At 43.3% G+C, this 19887-nt stretch overlaps 1 protein-coding gene across 1 annotated transcript in view; it reads right to left on the reverse strand.

The window, feature by feature from the left end:
- PTPN21 (protein tyrosine phosphatase non-receptor type 21) overlaps positions 1-19887 on the reverse strand; it is a 1442744-nt gene that overhangs the window by 191469 nt on the left and 1231388 nt on the right. The window contains exon 16 of the mRNA XM_044073481.1: positions 2998-3126. Within this exon, the coding sequence (XP_043929416.1) occupies positions 2998-3126 (129 nt within the window). The remainder of the gene's footprint in view (positions 1-2997; positions 3127-19887) is intronic.

The following is a 19887-nucleotide window of genomic DNA, read 5'->3' on the forward strand; positions in this document are numbered from 1 at the left end:
GCCATAGCTGAAACTCCTAACGATGTGGACATTCTACAAAAGGGTCTCACTGAAACAGATGCCTGGTGTCAAAGCCATGGCCTCAAGCTCAATGCCAAAAAGTGCATTGTCATCCCCTTTGGTAAAAACTCTGTACCCATGAGCTACAACATAGGCAGTAGTATACTTAACACCAAAAGTGTGATAACAGACCTTGGGACACAGGTGGACAGTAGTCTCTCCTTGGATAATCACATTGCCACAGTAGTCAGGAAATCCTTCTATGTGGCACACCTCATCACAAAAGTTTTCTCATCCAGACAAAAAGAGGTCATTGTTCCCCTCTACTCATCACTCATTAGACCCATTATAGAGTACAACACCCCTTTTGGTATGTACCTCACAAGACATCTACAACAACTGGAAAGGCCACAGAAATACCTCACAAAGAGGATTACTGGCCTCAAACAGATGCCCTCATGACCATCTCAAAAAACTCCAGCTTTACTCCGTCGCATATCGCCTACTCAGAGGTGATCTCTGCCTAACATACAAAGCTATGTCAAATCCAGAGCTGTTGGACATGCTCCACTTAAAGAAATCCCAATCCCTCCGAGCTACACGCTCTAGGGACCTAAAGCTTGTCACCAAAATAAACAGAACATGCTGGAGGGATAGATTCCTGTCCCAGAGACTTCCCATACTCTGGAATAAACTACCTATCTATATCAAACAAAGCTCCTCATTAGCACTCTTCAAGAAAAAGCTTGATGATTGGATGGGAAATAGGAAATTCACCCCAGGGATCACCTCTGTGGCTCTGCTCAACAGTGGCACAGGAAAATCATTTTCTTGGGTGGCAAACGCCAGGGTACCTTTTTGGCTGGGCTTGTATAGGCCCCAGGGCCAATAGCCTAGTACCTACCAATGAACCTATGTCCACGCCAGCATCAACATAAGTGGTGGCTACAACAGGCACTAAGATGACTGTCTACAAATCCCTGTTTTTTGGGATTTATTAAAGGATAGTGCCATCCTCTGCACAGTTTTAGTTTTGAGCTTGAAATCCACAATTCTCATAACCATTCAGGAAGGTACCAAATGACAGACTCTCTGAAAGATCTAATGTGAAGTATGTGGAAAGTGTAAGAAATACTAAGTCATCCAATGCACAGTCCTGTTTTTGGGAAGTTGACATGACTTTTTTTTTTTTCAATTAAACGTCTTTATTAGATTATCATGTATGACACAGGCAATCTTACATTTATATACATGAAAATACTGGCATAATCTCAGTTGCAAAAAAATATACATTACAAACCATAGAGACACAACTGTAACTGCAAACATTATACATCATTTATGCTATATCCAGACATCGTCAGTCAACCATTACATAGCTCATTCAGTTCCTGCCTTCTTTTAAACCTTGTTCCTCCTCTGCATGTATTGATCCCACACTTCCCATTTTTCCTATATAATTTGCTCCTACCCTTTTCTAAAGATCCCAATTACAGTTGTTTTACCTCTGTTACTATCTTTGGTACCGCTAGTAAAGTTGGTTTAGACTTTGATTTCCATTTTCTAGCAATTGCTTTTTTGGCAGCCATCACAATTAGACTCAGCAAGGCCTTATTATGTCTAGGCAATTCTGATTCTGTATCATATCTCTGAAATAATTTCCTAAGTTACACCAATTTGCTCAGCCAGCATCTCCAACAAAGCAGTCTGCAGGGAATCTTTAAAGTCTACCAAGTGCAAACTCATTACACTCTCAGAAAATATGTTCCCAGTTATCTATTTCTTCCTTGTCACACCTCCAACATGTGCTGTCTACCTGAGGAGAAATTCTGCAACAAAGTCTAGAAACTTTAGGATCTTTTCTTGGAAGTGTTTACATTGGTATTTTTATACCCCAAGTAGACTCCAAAGAATTTTTCCTCAGGTAGACAGCAAATGTTGGAGGTGTGATGGTGAAGAAAGGGGTAATTGTGAACATATTTTATAGGAGTGTAATGAGTTGGCAGACTTTAACGATTAACTGCAGACTGCTCTGTCAGAGATACTAGGTGAGCAAATTGGTGTAACTAAGCAAATTATTTTTTTGATACAGAATCAGAATTGCCTAGACATACCAAGGCCTTGTTGAGTCTAATTATGGTGGCTGTCCAAAAAAAAATAGAAAATGGAAATCAAAGTCTAAACCAATGCACTAGAAGTAGTGAATATAGTAACAGATAAAACAACCACAATTGGGATCTTTAGAAAAGGATAGGAGCAAATTACGTAGAAAAAAATGAGAACCGTGAGAACAATACACACAGTGGAGGAATGAGGTTTGAAAGAAAGCAGGACTTGAATGAGTTATATAATGTTCAACTGGTAATGACTGGATAGATTACAACTGATATATAATGTCTGCAACTAAAATTATGTCAATAACTTTTGTTTTAATTTATATAAATGTATGATTGCCTATGTCATAAGTCATAATTTAATAAAGATATTTCTTGTTTAAAAAAAGAAACAGTAGATGAAATAAAATCTATTTCATCTATGTAAATTTCAAATAAAGTTTATTACTATTTGTAAAAGTAAAAGTAAAATTAATTCAAAGTAATAATTACACAAGCATAACTGAAGACATTTAAATCACAAACAATAAAAATTAGTACCAGCATAAATGAAGGACAATGGCAGTCAGAAAAAAAGAAAAGGAAACATGGAACCATGCAGCTTTTATAGGGAGGGTATACGCTATTAAATTCATCCCTAAGCAGGTTTAAGAACTGTGTTGGTTTCCTTACAGGTTAGACGTTACTACTACTGTGAAAACCTGGCTTAAAAAAAGATGTAAAAAGTGGAAAAACTCAAAATAATTTACTGTTACACTAATCATCCTCTGAGGAAAATAAAAAATATTGTGGTTACAGATTACTTTAAGCAAGGCTTTTGTTCAACACAGTTGGACACATTTTAATGTGCAAGTTCAAAAGTAAAATAAAATAAAATTACTACCTCTTCTGTTGTCACCATGGCTACAATGGCAACACCCTGTTCCCAAACCATCTGCCAAAAGTCTTGGCAGGTACTGTGAAGAGGCCCTTGTGTGGCAATGTAGTCCCATTCATATCTACCAATTTTTACCTACAGAATAAAAACAAAATCACATTATATGGTTACAGTTTAGAACATTTAACCACAATGTGCAGACCAAAATCCATATTCATTAACTAACCTTTAGATTTAAGAAAAATGTTTCTAAATTATTATAAATGCATACAAAGAAATGAAAACAGGAGCTGAGGGAACAGAACTGCAGATACTTTAGAATAATGCAGAAAATGAAACTATTATGGCAGTACAGCAATATATTTTAATGTTGTTTTTGGCTTGTCAGTCTCCCATTGACCATCAAAACTTCCCAATCCCATTGACTTATTTGCTTACCACATTTCTCAGAGTCTGTGAATATCAGGTAAGGGAGGCAACAGTTAGGAACTGCATCACTCTGCAAGGAGTAAGGAAATTTTCTTTTCTTTTTATTTTTTTTCCCAATCCTCTTCCGTAGTGGTTGGCCGTGAACTATATACTTTGGTGATTGAGGAAGTTGAAGAATTCTGTACTGCCTTCCTGTTGGTTTCTTTCTGTTACTTGCCTTTGCATGCAAGCATACCACTGTTCATTTAACTATTTATTGTAATTAACTAGTCTTAGTACTGTATTGTAATGAGTACAATAAATACACAGAGACAAAATGGTTCAGTTGATAGGCTATACTATTATATTCTCCTTTTGGTTCTACAAGCAAGCAATACAAATATGTCAGCTCTCTGTAGCAAATTCCCAAAGCTTGTTTATGCACAGTTACATTTATACCAGAAGGTCTGGTATTTTTCCCAAAGTCTGATGCAATACAGTTTTTTCTTTGTATAACAGTTTTTCATTTTTCTTCTAATTTATGATTTGTCCTTGAGTCTTTGGTCCAGGAAATTCAGTCTTGCATTACCTGAAACTTAGTGTTCCAGCACTATCTTGCTTGTGTTCCAGCTTTATCTTCCTTGAAGTTACTTCAATGTACTTTCAGCTGCCATCTGCGTAGCTATTTTACAAACTTTGTTTCTCAATAACATTTTTTTACATGGATGCCAAAATCTAACTAAGCTACATACGCTTGCCAGCGCACTTACTGTTTTTCTAATTTCTTATCATTTTACACTATTGTACATTAACCCTTAATGTAAGCAACAGTTTGAAAAGACAGTGCATACTAAACTCTTTCAGAAGTTACGTTATATGATGTTCTGTATTACATGGTGAACAAAAACACTTATTTTTTATTAAAGTGTAGACCTTCACTGACAGCCACGTTCCTTTTATTATTTCAGTTTTTTTAGCATGGTAGGATTTTGCTTTGTTAATGAGATGTAACAATATTTTTGCAAATACTAAAAAACACAAGCAAGCAAGGAGATAGGCTCAAGGGGGAAGAAATGAGAGTCTGAGAGACTGGTGGACACTTTTCATTTTTTATTACAGCTCGGTTACCACATGGACCTTTGCTCCCAACTTAATTTTCACCTCATCTCGCCCCCTCCTTTTCAGTTTGATCATGTTGCGCACACAGTGCATTTGTCTTTCTCTGATTTCCAAATGTATGCATAGTTTGTTTTTAAATTGCTCAAACCAATACTTCCTTTTAATTTGTTCGCACTACTCATTTGCAGCCACACACTGCTATACATCAAAAAACTGTAAAATAAAAAGTGCAGCGAAATAAAGCCCCTACTGTGTCCAAGACGATCTGTGCTCAATTACTACTCTGGCCTATAGAGAGGCCTCAGGAGGAGGATAAGTGTCGGCATCTGACATTAGCTTGTCCATCATGGGATAAGGGAGGCAGACTAAGTTCACTAGAATAATTCAGCGTTAAGAACCTGGTGAGCTCCATGCTGACTAAGTGTTGTGCTGTTTCATTGGAAAGTTGAACACAAGGGGAACAGTGAATGCATCTTCCAAGGGCAGAGACTGGAGAGTTTGCAAAGGCTGTTATACGCTGCTGGAAGTTATCACACACTCCCTTGGCAGCAGTATGACACTACACCAGTATTTTCGTTCTCCTCACCGGCCCTTGACATGGATTGAGTTGAGCCAGGGGATGCTAACATGGGTCTAGCAGCCCCTGGAGAGAAACTGTACGACTGCTACAAGGTTCCATACTTGGACCCCTCTTGTTTAACATATTTATAAATGACCTACGCACAGCTTCTGTTTTCTTCCTCCTCTACTATACCTCTGCTCAACTCTACTCTCTTACCAACTATCACTCTGTCTTCACCCACCCCACCTTCTACCTATGGCTCTCAACTCTTTTGCCGCTCATTTCATTTATATCTTAAAATTAAATCAATGTTTTGCTATCCATCCTTTGTAAATAACTTAGTATTCTGTATTGTGTCATCTATCATACTGCATAGCAATTTATTTAACAATAGCTGTATGCAGCATGAATAGTACAGGAAGCCTTATTACTGAAAGCATACTTATTTAAATATACCTGTATAAGTATGATTAGTAAAAGAATCCTTACTACTCAATGCACACTTATTTAACTATATCTGTATACAGTATGATTAGGATAAGAACCCTTACTACATGTACAGTTATTTAACTACATCTGTACACAGTATGATTAGCATAAGAAGCCTTATGTATACTTATTTAACTATACCTGTATACAGTATGATTAGCATAATAAGCCTTACTACTGTACATATACTTATTTATATCTGTATGCAGTATGATTAGTGCGACGATAGGGGAAGACTAGTGGAGATAGGTGAAGGCTGCCAGCCTAGCTAGATAGAATTTTATACATTTGTAACAGCCACAGGCTTGTTGTCTGAAATGGAAAAAATGATGTTACAAAAATGTAACAACAGTGCACTCTGCTAACCAAGTAAAACATGTTGTGACCCTTTGATCTAAAGTCGGCTCTGGCCTGTCTAGGTGAAAGAATTCTTGCTATTGTTTTAAGGCCAAAGTTAATAGCCAGAATTTACATGCATAAATGTCCTTTATTGCTCTGGTTTCTGCCCAGAGGTGAAGAATGTAAATGTAGTTTCTGTTAGCCTGGGAACCAAGGGAAGTGTGAAGAATGATGTAATGGGAACCAGGAATGTGATTTTAAAAACAGAGAGAATCAGAGAGCATTAATCATTTTTTGTCTTGACCATCCAACTCATCAGCACTCTGCCTGTTTCTATATGTACGTTTACCTTAGATTTGTGTTTTCTCTTAGAAATAGCTAGAAACTAGAAAGATTAGACTAAGTGTTTTTCTGTGATGTCAGAACTGTACTACTGAATTATTTTAAGTATTTCTCTGTGATCTCTGAACACTTGACTGTCACTGTGTAGTAAAAAGTATTGTCTTGTGTTCTATTTGTTATTAAATATTTTTAAATAATTTCAACTGTGGCTGTTTTTGTAGAGATAATTTAAGCTCTTTAGAGTACTTGCGTGCCTTTGGTAAAATTGTACAAAGCCACTCCAATAGCTTTAGCTCTAAGCTATACTAGCAATTGGATAATAATATTGCACAGTAATAATTGGACACCCTTTTAAGGGCCTTTGAGTAGCTGATAAATATTAGTGGGTGGTGGCAGCTGGTACTGCCGTATAGTCTGGAAAAAATGGGCACAGCTGGAGAACCTGTGCCAGCTTTCCCCAGGAGTGTCTGTGTGGTTGTATAAACTCTTCTCAAAGTGTGGGTCAGCTACTTGGGCAGGGACATGAAGCACTGGTTGGACAGAGAGGGTGCTGAATGTTTTAGCTTGCCCACTAGGCTGAGATCTGGACCCTATTGCACTTTACTGTGTGTATCTGTTATCCTTTCCTCATATATGAGACACCCCTCACTGGTGTTAGTGGTGAAGACTGAGGCTCATTGATTTCTGGACCAGGGCACGGGCATCACATATTGTTTGGCAGTGGTGGGATATCCATATCACATATTAATTGTAGGCAAATACTAATTGGCTTGTAGTGGTGTGGGTAGAGTGAATTCCTGTAGCTTGTGTACAGTGAGCTCTGAAGGCGTTTTTTACTCTAAATCAGCCACGCGGTGAATACTCAGAGTTCAGATCACAATTGTTTTATTTTTTTTGTTAGCTTAGTTAGTCAGGGTGAGCAGGCAGAATGTCAGCAGAGGAGTATGGAAAGCTGACAAGGAGCCAGCTGGTGGAGACATGGAAACCTGACTAAGACAGACCTGACTGCAGCCTTGGTTACAGCTGCATCACAAAACAGCAACCAGGAGGACAATCAGACCGGCAGTGGAGATAGAATACCCTTGGAGAATGGACAGCTCAACCTTTCTGCCGAGGACCTAAAAATCCATCTGGAGCTAAAGTGACTTGAGTTGGAGGCCAGGCGTTTGGAGATAGAAGCCGAGAAAAAGGAGCGGCAGAGGAGGCATGAGAGGGAAATGCTGACTCTTTGCCAGAGTCATGGAGGTAATGGGGAAGGGAGTAACTGGACCCCAGATGCACAAAAGGTCAGTAAATTTCTTCCGCAGTTTAAAGAGGAGGATAACTTTGATAATTTCATTCATATGTTTGAGAGGGTATGCAAACAGTATGGTGTTGACCAAAGGCTCTGGGTACGGTTCCTGACCCCCTTACTCCATGGTAAAGCTGTAACTGTTTTGCCAAAAATGTCTGACGTTGCATGTTTTGATTATACTGCTGTTAAAAATCACTTGTTAGAATTGTTTAAGCTAACACCTGAAATGTATAGGAAAACGTTTTGTGAGCATAGACGCAAGGCAGATGTGTGTGTGAATATGTTGCTGAACTGAGCACTTACTTTCATAAGTGGGTGAGTGGATGTCAGGTCACCACTTTTGAAGGGCTGGCAGACCTTTTGGTGAGGGAACAAGCCCTTAGCACTTTGTCTGAGGACATGAGAATCTGGTTAGCTGATAAGACAATGTGCTACTTCAGATGAGTTGGGGAAGAAGGGAGACCTATACCTGGCAAGCAGGGCAGCCCTGCACAGGAATGGGACCCCCAGTACTGCTCATTGGTCTAAAGAAACCCATGGTGGGCAACCCAGACTGCCTAAACAGAATCTGCCAGTAGCAGGGGAAGCCATTTGTCTAGGTACACGTCCAGGAGATAGGGTTAAATGTTCTGAATGCAACCAGTGGGGCCATGTGGCATACAGGTGTCCACTGAGGCAAGGTGGGGAACAAAAGGTGAGGGAGACAGTAACTGGGAAGACAAAATGTCAATAGCAGGTTGTCTTGAGACAACAGGGGTACCGAACTACCATCCTGCAGATGTCCTGATAGGGATGGATTTGGATGAGGCAGTACCATGTGCTTATGCAGTTACACGCAGTCAGGCTAGGAGACAAGCATGCAAATCTGGTAGCCTGGGGGAGACCCAGACAGATTGCATACTTGCAGCCATGACTGGTGAGGTGATTACTTCAGGGAGGGAGCTACCCTGTAGCATTGAGACTGAAGGCGAGCCACAGCTGCTTGGGGGTACTGATTTGTCCCTTGGACAGAGTGACTGCAAAGGTAGAGGTGAGTAGGAGTACCCAGGCTGACAGTGAGGCATCACTGTCAGAAGAGGCCAGACTTCCTGTGGAAGGGGAGCTGGGAAGGGGTACAAGGAGATAGTTCTCAGACCCTACATTGCAAGGCCTGAGGCAGGTAGCTAGGGAGGCACCTGATTCTTAAGGAAAGGGGGAATCTGTATACTGGGACAAAGGGTTACTATACAGAGAGTGGACCCCTGAGGGAGGGCTAGAAGGTGAGAGAGTACAGTAGTGGTAGTGCCTAGAGACTACCGTCTGGCGCTTCTAGCCACAGCCCATGATATTCCCTTTGCAGATCATATGGGCATAAAACGTACAAAGAAACGCATTATGCAGAACTTCTATTGGCCTGGAACTTCCAGAGATGTAACAGGGTACTGCAGGACCTGTGAGCAGTGCCAAAAGGTAGGTAAGGCAGGAGACAATGTGAAAGCTCCTTTGATGCCTTTGCCTGTGATTGAGGAGCCATTTCAGAGGGTAGCTATAGATATTCTGGGTCCTTTGAGTACCCCAAGTTCCACAGGGAAAAAGTATACCCTAGTGGTAGTGGATTATGCTACATGTTACCCTGAGGAAGTAGCTTTGTCCTCCAATGAGGCAGAGAAGGTGGCAAATGCTTTGCTAGAGATTTTCAGCAGGGTAGGTTTCCCAAAGAAATACTGACTGACAGAACTTCATTTTTGAATTTCATGTCAGACCTGCTGGCTTGTTTGTGGAAGTCCTCTGGGGTAAAGCACATGAAGAACACCCCTTACCATCCCCAGACTAATGGTTTTATTGAGAGGTTAAACTCTACAATCAAGTCCATGCAACGGGCATTTGCAGATCAGTTTAAGAGGGAGTGGGACAAATATTTGCCCCATCTGTTTGCTTACAGAGAGGTTCCCCAGGAATCCACTGGCTTTTCACCCTTTGAGTTGCTGTATGGGCATAGGGTGAGGGGACCTCTAGATTTAATTTGAGATGAGTGGGAAGGTGAGTGCGAGTCTCACAAGGTGTCTGTTGTGGTATACATCCTAAATCTCAGAACAAGGCTCAGGGAACTCATGGGCTTGGCCCAGGAGAACCTGGAAGAAGCCCAACAACAAAAAAAGGTGTGGTATGACAGGAATTCTTGAGCTAGAGAGTATGCTGTGGGGCAGCATGTAATGGTTCTCATTCCTGTCAGACACAACCAGCTGCAAGCAGCTTGGGAGGGACCGTACAAGGTGGTAAGAAAGGTAAAAAGAAGTTATGTCTTACCATAATGTTCCATCTGTATTGTTGATCCTTGTTCACTCATTACGATCCTCCCTCCTTCCCCCTCCTGTGGCTTCTAGTGGATGTCACCATCCAATTCTCTTAGGTCATTTGACCAGAGGTAGCCTCTACCTTCTTTTGACTTGCAAACTCAATCTGAGGTAACAGGAGGGATTATGGGTAAGAGTTTAGCTCGAGAGTTTGTAGCTGACGCGAGCTTGGAAAATGGCCGATTCGGTTCCGAGGTCAGAACCGATACCCATTCGTAATGACTGAACGAGGATATCGGTTCTGACCTCGGAACCGAATCGGCCATTTTCCAAGCTCGCGTCAGCTACAAACTCTCGAGCTAAACTCTTACCCATAATCCCCCTCTCCCTGTTACCTCAGATTGAGTTTGCAAGTCAAAAGAAGGTAGAGGCTACCTCTGGTCAAATGACCTAAGAGAATTGGATGGTGACATCCACTAGAAGCCACAGGAGGGGGAAGGAGGGAGGATCGTAATGAGTGAACAAGGATCAACAATACAGATGGATTGTTATTGTAAGACATAACTTCTTTATCTGACATTGTTAATCCTCGTTCATTCCTTACGCATGGGACAGAGTCCCCAGCTACCTCCATTCCTGACAAGCTCTCATGGGAGGACATTCCTGAGCACCATAGAACCAAAAGATGCTCTTCCCCTGGAGGCCAAATCCAATTTGTAATGATTGATGAAGGTATGAGGTGCAGCCCAAGTTGCAGCTGCACAGATGTCATGTAAAGAAGCTCTGGCATGGAAGGCAGCAGAAGCTGCCACCGACCTTGTCGAATGAGCCTTCATGGTAGTAGGCAAGAGACTATTACGTTGTGTATAAATGGAGATCACACAGTTTTTCAACCATCTAGCTAATGTGACCTTAGCAACAGCAGATCCTAATCTAGGTCCAGAATAGGCCAAAAATAACTGGTCAGACTTACGAGAGGACCTAGTCATGTTTAAGTAAAAATGGATTTGCCTGTGAATATCTAGGGTATGTAGGCAATACTCTTCTCTGTTTGAATGATTGGGAAAGAAAACTGGCAATTCAATGGTTTGATTAATGAACATTTCAGAGATCACTTTTGGCAGAAATGAAGGATTAGTTCTCAAAGACACTATCTCTATGAAAAATCAAGTATGGACTTGTGATGCATAAAGCTTGAAGCTCAGAGATACGTCTGGCAGAAGTAATGGTGACCAAAAACAAGGTTTTCCATGACAAATATTTGAGGTCGCTAGAAGAAGCTGGTTCGAAGGGTGGCATTGTCAGCACTAGTAGAACTAATGATAGATCCCATGGTTGAATAGGTTCTCTAAAAGGTGGCTTCAGATGATTCACACCTTTTATGAAGGTCTTACACAATTTGTGTGACATAAGAGAGGAGTCTTGGACACCCTCATGGAAATTAGATATTGCAGCCAAATGAACTCTAATGGTAGAGGCCGATAGACCCAATTGAAAAAGGTCAGCCAGATACTCTAGTATTATCGACACTGGTGCTGAGAAGGGATCTACTTGTTTTTCTTTCAGCCAACAGGTAAATTTTTTCCACTTGCTTAGATAAGTAATTCTAGTGGAAGACTTATGAGATGCAATGAGAATGCCACGTACTGGTAAAGAAAGACCATTCTGCCTGGCAATCAAGGAAATTGGAGTAGCCAAGCTGTGAGCTTCAGGCTGTCCAAGTTGGGATGAATCTGGTTCTGTGGATGTGAGATCAATTCTGGGGTTGGATGGAGAATCCATGGTCGATCTAGTAGGTGAGGCCAAAGGAAGGTGAACCAAATCTGACAAGGCCAATATGGTGCTATGAGGATCACCTTGCTCTTCAACCACCGGGCTTTCTTCAGAAACTGGGGAATGAGGGGAAAAGGTGGGAATGCATAAAGAAGACCCGAGAGCCAATCGTGGACTAGAGCGTCCCTGGGTGACTGTTCCGGAGGGATAATCAGGGCGAAATAGTTGCTGCATTTGTAGTTGGTCAGGGATGCAAAGAGGTCGCAGCAAGGACGGCCCCAGCGGTGGAAGATCTCCGCCACTATCAAGGGATTCAGGGACCACTCGTGTGGTTGTAGAATGCACCTGCTGAGTCTGTCTGATATCATCTTGGGGAACTCCCAGGAATGTGCGTTGCTAGAAGAAAACGGTTGGTAGCCATCACCCATTGCCATATCCTCATGGCCTCTCGACAAAGGGGGAAAGATTTGGTTCCACCTTGTTTGCTTGATGTACCAGACCACCGCCATGTTGTCTGATTGAATCACAATCTTCCCAGACGGCAGCAGGGGATGGAATGCCTGCATAGCCAGAAGCACCGCCCTCAGCTCTAGAACATTATATGCAGTTGGGCCTCCAATACGGACCAAGTGCCTTGGACTGTCTGTCCCTGACATAGCCCCCCCCACTCCATCAGGGAGGCATCCATGGTCACTGTGGCCTTGGGTTGCTGGGGTGAGACCATTGAGACGGATTGTGAGTCATCCACCAATTTAAATCCTGTTTGCACCTGTGGGTTACTCGAATCTTGGCTGAAAGAGGATGCTGAAAAGGATACCATTGGGTGAGCAGTAGCCATTATAGAACCCTCATATGAAACCTGGCCAGGGGGACAATGGTGATGGAGGCTGCCATGGAACCCAACAGCTGTAGGAAGAGTGAGCTGTGGATTTCTCCCTTGAAAGGATTGGTATCAGTTGTCGCTTTATCCTTAGAATTATGTGCTCTGGAATGGCAACTCTGCAGTTCTTTGTATCCAAGATAACCCCTATGAATTCTGTGGAATGAGATGGGGTGAGATTGGATTTTTGCCAGTTTATGGTTATGCCTAGCCTTTGTGCAGCAAGTAGAGAGTATGCCAGGGCTTCTTCCAGTAGATGTCTGGTGGGGGCGGAAATGAGCCAGTCTAGGTATGGAAACACCTGGAATCCTTATAGTTGCAAGTGAGCTGTGATGACTGCCATGCACTTTGTGAACACTCTGGGGGCTGTAGAGAGTCCGAAGGGCAGTACTTTGAACTGGTAGTGACTGGCTCCCGCACGGAAGCGCAGAAATCTTCTTGATGGCCTGTCCACTTTTATGTGGTAGTACGCATCTTGAAGATCTATCAAGCACATCCAATCGTCTTTTTCCAAAAGGGGGAGGATAGACTGTATTGTGACCATCCGGAATTTTTGTACTATCACAAACTTGTTCAATACACTGAGATCCAAAATTGGTCTCCGGTTCCCGGTTTTCTTTGTCACCAAAAATAGTCTCGAGTAGAATCCAGATCCTATCTGGTCTAGAGGGACTATTTGGATGACTCTCTTTCTTAGCAGCTTTTCTATCTCTAGTGCTGCTTCTTCCCTTTGACTGGGTGGAATGTTGGGAAGGTTTCTTGAAGGGACAGGACAAAGATTAAAGGGGATATGATAAAGTACAGTTGTGTACACTTACCATAAATGTAGATGTTCGAGTGTCTTCACTGTTGCAGTCATGACTGTAAGGTTCTCCTCCGCCGGCAGGCAGTCCTCGGTCGGCCAGAATCCCAAAGTCTGGGTCCGGCGTCGGCTGTTCAGCCATGCTCCCTGACGTCAGAGCACCAGGAGTACAAAGCTGACAGCCGACGCCATGTTCTCCAGTTTTTCTTGCCCCAGATGTCAGGAGTCCCAAAATGAATAAGGTCCCATACTCTTTGCAAATACACCTCAGAAGAATTGTGAAAAAAGGAACCACACAAAAGTAAAAACAAAAGGGGACAGGAGGGAGGGAAACCCAGACTGCAACAGTGAAGACGCTCGAACATCTACATTTATGGTAAGTGTACACAACTGTACTATGTTCATCGTGTTTCACTGTTGCAGTCATGACTGTAGGGTAGAATCCCAAAGCAGAATGAAAGGGAGGTGGTCATAAAGAAGAAGGGGTGGCTAAAAGGCCCTGCAAGACTGCAGAAGCAAAGCCTGCCCTAGACTTAGAGTAGAGAGGTAGATTGTAGTGCTTTGAAAAAGTATGCACTGAACTCCAAGTTGCAGCTTCCAAAATGTCTTTGGTAGGAACTCCTCTGAGGAAGGCAGCGGAAGTGGCAGCAGCTCTGGTGGAATGAGTCCTTATACTCCCTGGGATTTGCTTTTCATGGTGTGAATAGCAAAATCTGATTCCATGAGCAATCCATTTAGAAATGGTCTGTTTTGAAATGGCTTTACCTTGGGAACTTGAAGCATAAGAAACAAACAATTGCTCTGATTTCCTGATGTCCTTGGTTCTGTCCAGGTAAAAACGTAGTTGTCTGTGCACATCCAAGGAATGTAAGATCCTTTCCCCTTTATTTTGAGGAGTGGGGAAAAAAGTTGGCAAGTGAATAGTTTGATTTAAAGCCACTTTTGAAACCACCTTAGGCATGAAAGTAGGATTAGTCCTTAAAGACACCCTGTCTTAATGAAAAATAATATAAGGTTCCACAGCCATAAGAGCTTGCAACTCTGAAACTCTCCTGGCAGAGGTCAGAGCTAACAGGATGGCTGTTTTCCAAGATATAAACTTGATGTCAGAAGTGGCAGCAGGCTCAAAAGGAGGTAAGGTGAGCTTTTCCAAAACATAGTTGAGATCCCAAGCAGGAATGGGAGGAGATCTAGGGGGTCTTAAGTTCTTAGCTCCTCTGAGAAACTGTCTCATGAGCTGGTGGGAAAAGATTGGAGGGTCTGTATTATAATGAGCAGAAATAGCAGAGGCATGTATCTTAATGGAAGAGAAAGAGAGACCCTTATGTAAGAGGTCTGTCAGGTAAAGTAAAATCAAAGGAATTTTAGGAAGAAGAGGATCAGAATCCTGAGTCTGCATCCAAGAACAAAATCTTTTCCATTTTCCTGCATAAGATTTTCTAGTGCTAGGACATCTGGCTTCTAAAATGACATCCATAACCTGCTTGGGTAGGAGAGAATGAATCAAAGACCCTGGATTAACCAGGCCGCCAGTCTGAGAGTTCTGACATGGGAGTGTAGAACCTGACCCTGGTGTTGGGACAGAAGGTTCGGAGTCTGTGGCAAAACCCAAGGGGGCTCCAGACAAAGGTTTTTCATAGTTGGGTACCAAAACTGTCAAGGCCAATTTGGGGCCAGCAAGATTATCATCTTGGACTTGTCCTGTTTGATCTTTAGTAATACCCGTGGAAGAAGAGGATGAGGAAGAGGTGGAAAGGCATATCCCGAGAGGTTTCTCCAACTAAATGATAGTGCATCCACTTTCCAAGCTAGTTCGTGGAAAGTCCTGGTGCAAAAAATCTGTAGTTGATGATTGAGGTGGGATGCAAAGAGGTCTATGTGAGGACATCCCCAGACTGCTGTTATCATCTTGAATATTTCGGTGTCCAGCATCCACTCGTGTGGGTCCGAAAGGTTTCTGCTCAGACTGTCTGCCAGGAAGTTTTGCTTTCCTGGTAGAAACTGAGCTTGAAGGTCCAGATTGCAAGCTATAGCTGTGTTCCACAGATCCATGGCTAGTCTGCAAAGGGGGTAGGAATGAGATCCCCTTGCTTGTTTATGTACCAATTAACTGTGGTGTTGTCTGTCCGTATCAGTAGTTGTCCTGGTTGTAGAAGATTCCTGAAGGCCAACAGAGCTTTCTGAACGGCTAACATTTCCTTTAAATTGATATGCAGATGCTTTTGATCCTTTGTTCAAAGGCCCTGCAGACAGTTGCCCTGAAAATGGGCTCCCCATGCATAGTCTGAGGCATCCGTGGTTAGTATCCAAGTGGCAGGAGGCAGACAGAAGGGTTTTCCTTTGTTTAGAGTACATGCCTTGGACCACCAAAGGAATTCCTTTTGAAGGGTGGGAGGGTGGCCTAATGGTTAAGGTGTTTGCCTTACAAACACAAGGTGCAGGGTTCGAGTCTCACAAGGGATAATTGGCTAGGCTTAAAATGGCTCGCAAGGGCAGTTAGCTTAGTACTACTCTATGAACCTATGAACCTAAGACAAGGCAGGATGGAGATCAGTATGTCTAAACTGTGTCAATGCTGAGACCATACACTTTTTAGGTACCACTGTATTTTCCTCATATGTAGTCTTGCATGTGGTACGAGAAGGATGCAGGAGGCCATGTAACCCAAAGCCTGCAGGAATCTCCTTGCAGATAGCTGAGTTAAAGTTGCCAAGGTTTTGAAAGTTGATGCCAGCTGAAACTGTTTTTCTTATGTCAGAAATGCCATCTGGGTTGTTGTGTTTACAGAAGCGCCCAGAAAAATTATCTGTTGAGAGGGTGTCAAATTTGACTTTTTTATGTTTACAGTGAATCCCAGGAACTTGAGAAGATTCTGAACAAACTGTAGATGCTGGAGTAAGACATCCTTGCTGTCTGCCTGAATAAGACAGTCGTCCAGATAAGGGTAAATTTGAATTCCCTTGAGTCTGCAATAAGCTACTACTGGAGCCAGGCATTTGGTGAAGACCCTGGGCGCAGTAGACAATCCAAAGGGCAGCACAGAGAATTGAAAGTGCCTCGATCCAGCCTTGAACCTGAGGTATTTTCTGCGGTCCTGCCTGATGGGAATGTGTAAATATGCCTCCTTTAAATCCAAAGTTACCATCCATGCATTTTTGGTCAGCACTGGAAGTAGCTGCTGTAGAGTAAGCATCTTGAATTTTGGTATCTCTAGAAAAGTGTTCAAGACTGACAGATCCAGAATGGGTCTCCATGAATTTTGCTTCCTGGGGACTAGAAAGAGCCTTGTGTAAAAACCTTGTCCCATCTCTGAAAGTGGAACTAGTTCTATGGCTTTCATAGCCAAGAGAGCTTCCACCTGGTTTAAGGCCTCTGTCCATTGATGTTTTTGAAGATCCGGCCATCCACTTGGCCTTGGTAGGGTATGAAAATGGAATTTGTAACCTCTTGAAACCACATCCAGAACCAACTTGTCTTGGGTTACGAGTCCAATTTAGGTGAAAAAGAGAAAGTTTTCCTCCGAGAGGGGCTTCCAGGCAAGAAGTTCCTGCAGCCCAACAGAGGGAGTCATTGAGTCTGTTTCCTATGAGCTTGCGACCTGTCCTCTCCTCCCCTAGGGGTGGAAGCAGTCCACTGTCTTGGTCTATAAGAGGCTTGTGTTTGAGGCCTCCCTTGGGAGCGTCTGTATCTACCCCTCTGAGGCCTGTCTGAATTGGGAAAGGACCAATTTTTAGTAGGCTAATTCCTACTAAATCTGGGTGGCTGTACTTGTAAGAAATCTTGAACTGTTTGCATGGATTTTGCCTTGTCTTCCATCTTTCTAATCACCTCTTCAGCTTTAGATCCAAACAAAACATTATGCTGAACAGGAGCATCCAATCATTTAGCTTTTACTTGATCTGGCAAATTTTGTTCCTTTAACCATGCATGCCTTCTAATTACAGTGCCAGAGGCAGCAGCCCTACAAGAAGCCTCCAAGGCATCAAATCCACAGTGTAAACCATGCTTCCCAACTTGTTCAGTGGCATGCATTAAGTCATGTAATTCCTTATCATCTGCACAGGCAGAAATGGAAGTTAGCTTTTGTTTTAAAACAGACAGGAGAAATTGCTGGTATTTCAGCATATGAAACTGACAATTTAAAGCCCTAATAGATAAAGTAGCAGAAGTGTACACTTTTTTGCCCCATCTTTCTAAAGATCTGGAATCCTTCTCAGTGGGAATGGGGTTTTTAGCAGAAGCGGCCTTAACTCCCTTAGGACCCTGAGAAATGGTTTCAGGGTCAGCAGTAGGGTTCTTGTATAAAAACTGGTGGGAATCAGGAACCCTGTAATATCTATCAGGCTTAACAGGAGCTGGAGGAAAAGAGCCAGGGGTTAAGTTAGCCTCCGAAAAAGCATCATCCACAATATCTAAAATAGGAGGAATAGCCAGGGGTCTATGTTGGGGAAGAAGAAGAAAATCCCTTAGTCTTTTCTTAGATTCCAAATACTCCTGTCCTTCCCAGTGGAAATGTTCCCTCATTTCATGCAAAGTTTCCCCAAAAGAAAAGTCCTCAGGGGGAGAAGCTGAAGGAATGGATTCCTCAGCATCAGAATCCTCATAAGGAGGGAAAGAATATTCTTGGTCAGAAGAAGAAACTGAAGAAACAGAAGCCTGATCAGAGGAGTCATAATAAACTTCCTGCCTTGGCCTTTTATCTCGAGGGGGATGTGAACCCCTAATCATAGTAAGTAAGTCCTCCGCCATCTTAAGTAACTGTTTCTATGACTTGGGAGCCGGATCAGAAGAGGCCTGTGTTGCAGTGTTTGATTTGGAAGGAGTCTTTGCCTTTGTCTTTGGCTTTGCCTTTATTAAAAGCTGAGTAGGCCTGAAAACCCCTTCGGAAGCCGGTATCTGCACAGCGGCTCTGGACCCATCCGAAGGAGCATTGTCCGAAGGTCCTGCAACAGAAATATTCAAAGGCCTAGTTGGCTCCTTGTGGGAGTCCGTTTCGGCCATCGGTTCCAAAATGGCCGATGACAGGGGCTGCAAAAGCGCCTCACTGACGACGGCCGAACCTGAAGCTGGCTCTGCTTGAACGATATCGTCTGATTTGGACCTCGGAGGCCTGTCTTTGTCCTTGCGTCGTTTGTGAACTCCTGTAGCCGGAACCGTATCCGACGACATTTTGTAATTAAAACGCCTACCGAAGTAATGAAATGCAAAATCGTACCTTCGTTTAATTGTACGTTGATTGAATCTAGCACAAAACCGACAACTAGCTACGTCGTGGTCAGGGCCTAAGCAAGGAATACAATAAGAATGAAAATCCTTATGAGGTATTTGCTTCCCACATGAAATACAATTATTAACTTTTTTTGACATTGGACTGGAGCAAGAAAAAAGTTTCCCCAACGGGGTACTTAGCTTTGAGTAGGAGAAGAAAGTCTCAGACTGACGTTTGTTCAGAAAAAATTGCCAGGAGTCAGCCGACCGGCACTTGCGAACTGCTATCACTGCACGGCAAGAAAGACTGGAGAACATGGCGTCGGCTGTCAGCTTTGTACTCCTGGCGCTCTGACATCAGGGAGCATGGCTGAACAGCCGACGCCGTACCCAGACTTTGGGATTCTGGCCGACAGAGGACTGCCTGCCGGCGGGGGAAAACCCTACAGTCATGACTGCAACAGTGAAACACGATGAACATCCTCTGGTTATAATCCTTTATACCCAAGAATTGGTGGTGATGGTTAGCCAGGCAGAAGGGTACAAGGAGAAACTACCCCCAACCACCTCCAGAGGAAACGAGTTGGGCCGCTCTTCAGCAGCGCTGGTAGGGTTGGCCAGGGAAAGAGTCCCTGGAACCCTGGTTATGTGGACCCCCTCTGCCCTGAAAGGAGTATCTTCCCTGTGAGTTTCCCCCCTCTGCCTCTAGGGGAGAACTCGGCCTGTGTGTTACGGAAAGGACCCTGAGATTTCTTGAACCATATTTTCCCACTCTTTTGGTTTCGGGAGAAAGCACATTGAGGGGAAGAATAACGGACACGTATGGCAGAAAGGGTCGCACCGTCCTGTTCACATCTGGCCAGTGTGCTTTTAACTTTGGGTCCAAACAATGAAGAGGCCTCAATGGGAGCGTTAAGAAAGGAAGCCTTAAAGGGTTCCGAGAAATTGCACAAGCGCATCCAGGCTTGTCGTCTCAAGGCCACAACTGAACCCGCCGCTCTAGCTGCTCCTTCTGATGCGTGAGGTATCAGTCGCATAGAGGAGTTAGATACTGACTCAATGGTGGCCAGCTGAGAGGCCACTTTGTCACGGACCTCATTAGACACGGCACCAGCCAAGGTTTCAGAGAGCTCGGAAATCAGATCCCTTTGAAGCCTGAAGTGTGCCATAAATTCAGGGACCTGATAGTAAAGGTCGTTGATGCAAAGGTGCACTTCCCTATCCTGTCCAGGGCCCGGGACTCTTTGTTAGGTGGATGGATAGTCTGGCTTTCTTCTTCCGCCAGATCCTTTTTTGTTGCGGCCGCCACCACCACAGCATCCACAGGAAGACCTTTACACCAATGGGGATCCGTAGCAGGAGGGGACAAAATCTTATCTGGCCTCCGGGGAATGGCCTCAACGGTGT

Source organism: Protopterus annectens, chromosome 6.part0 (genome assembly GCF_019279795.1).
Source record: "Protopterus annectens isolate FY-2018-M chromosome 6.part0, PAN1.0, whole genome shotgun sequence".
In the NCBI taxonomy this organism is placed as follows: Eukaryota; Metazoa; Chordata; order Ceratodontiformes; family Protopteridae; genus Protopterus; species Protopterus annectens.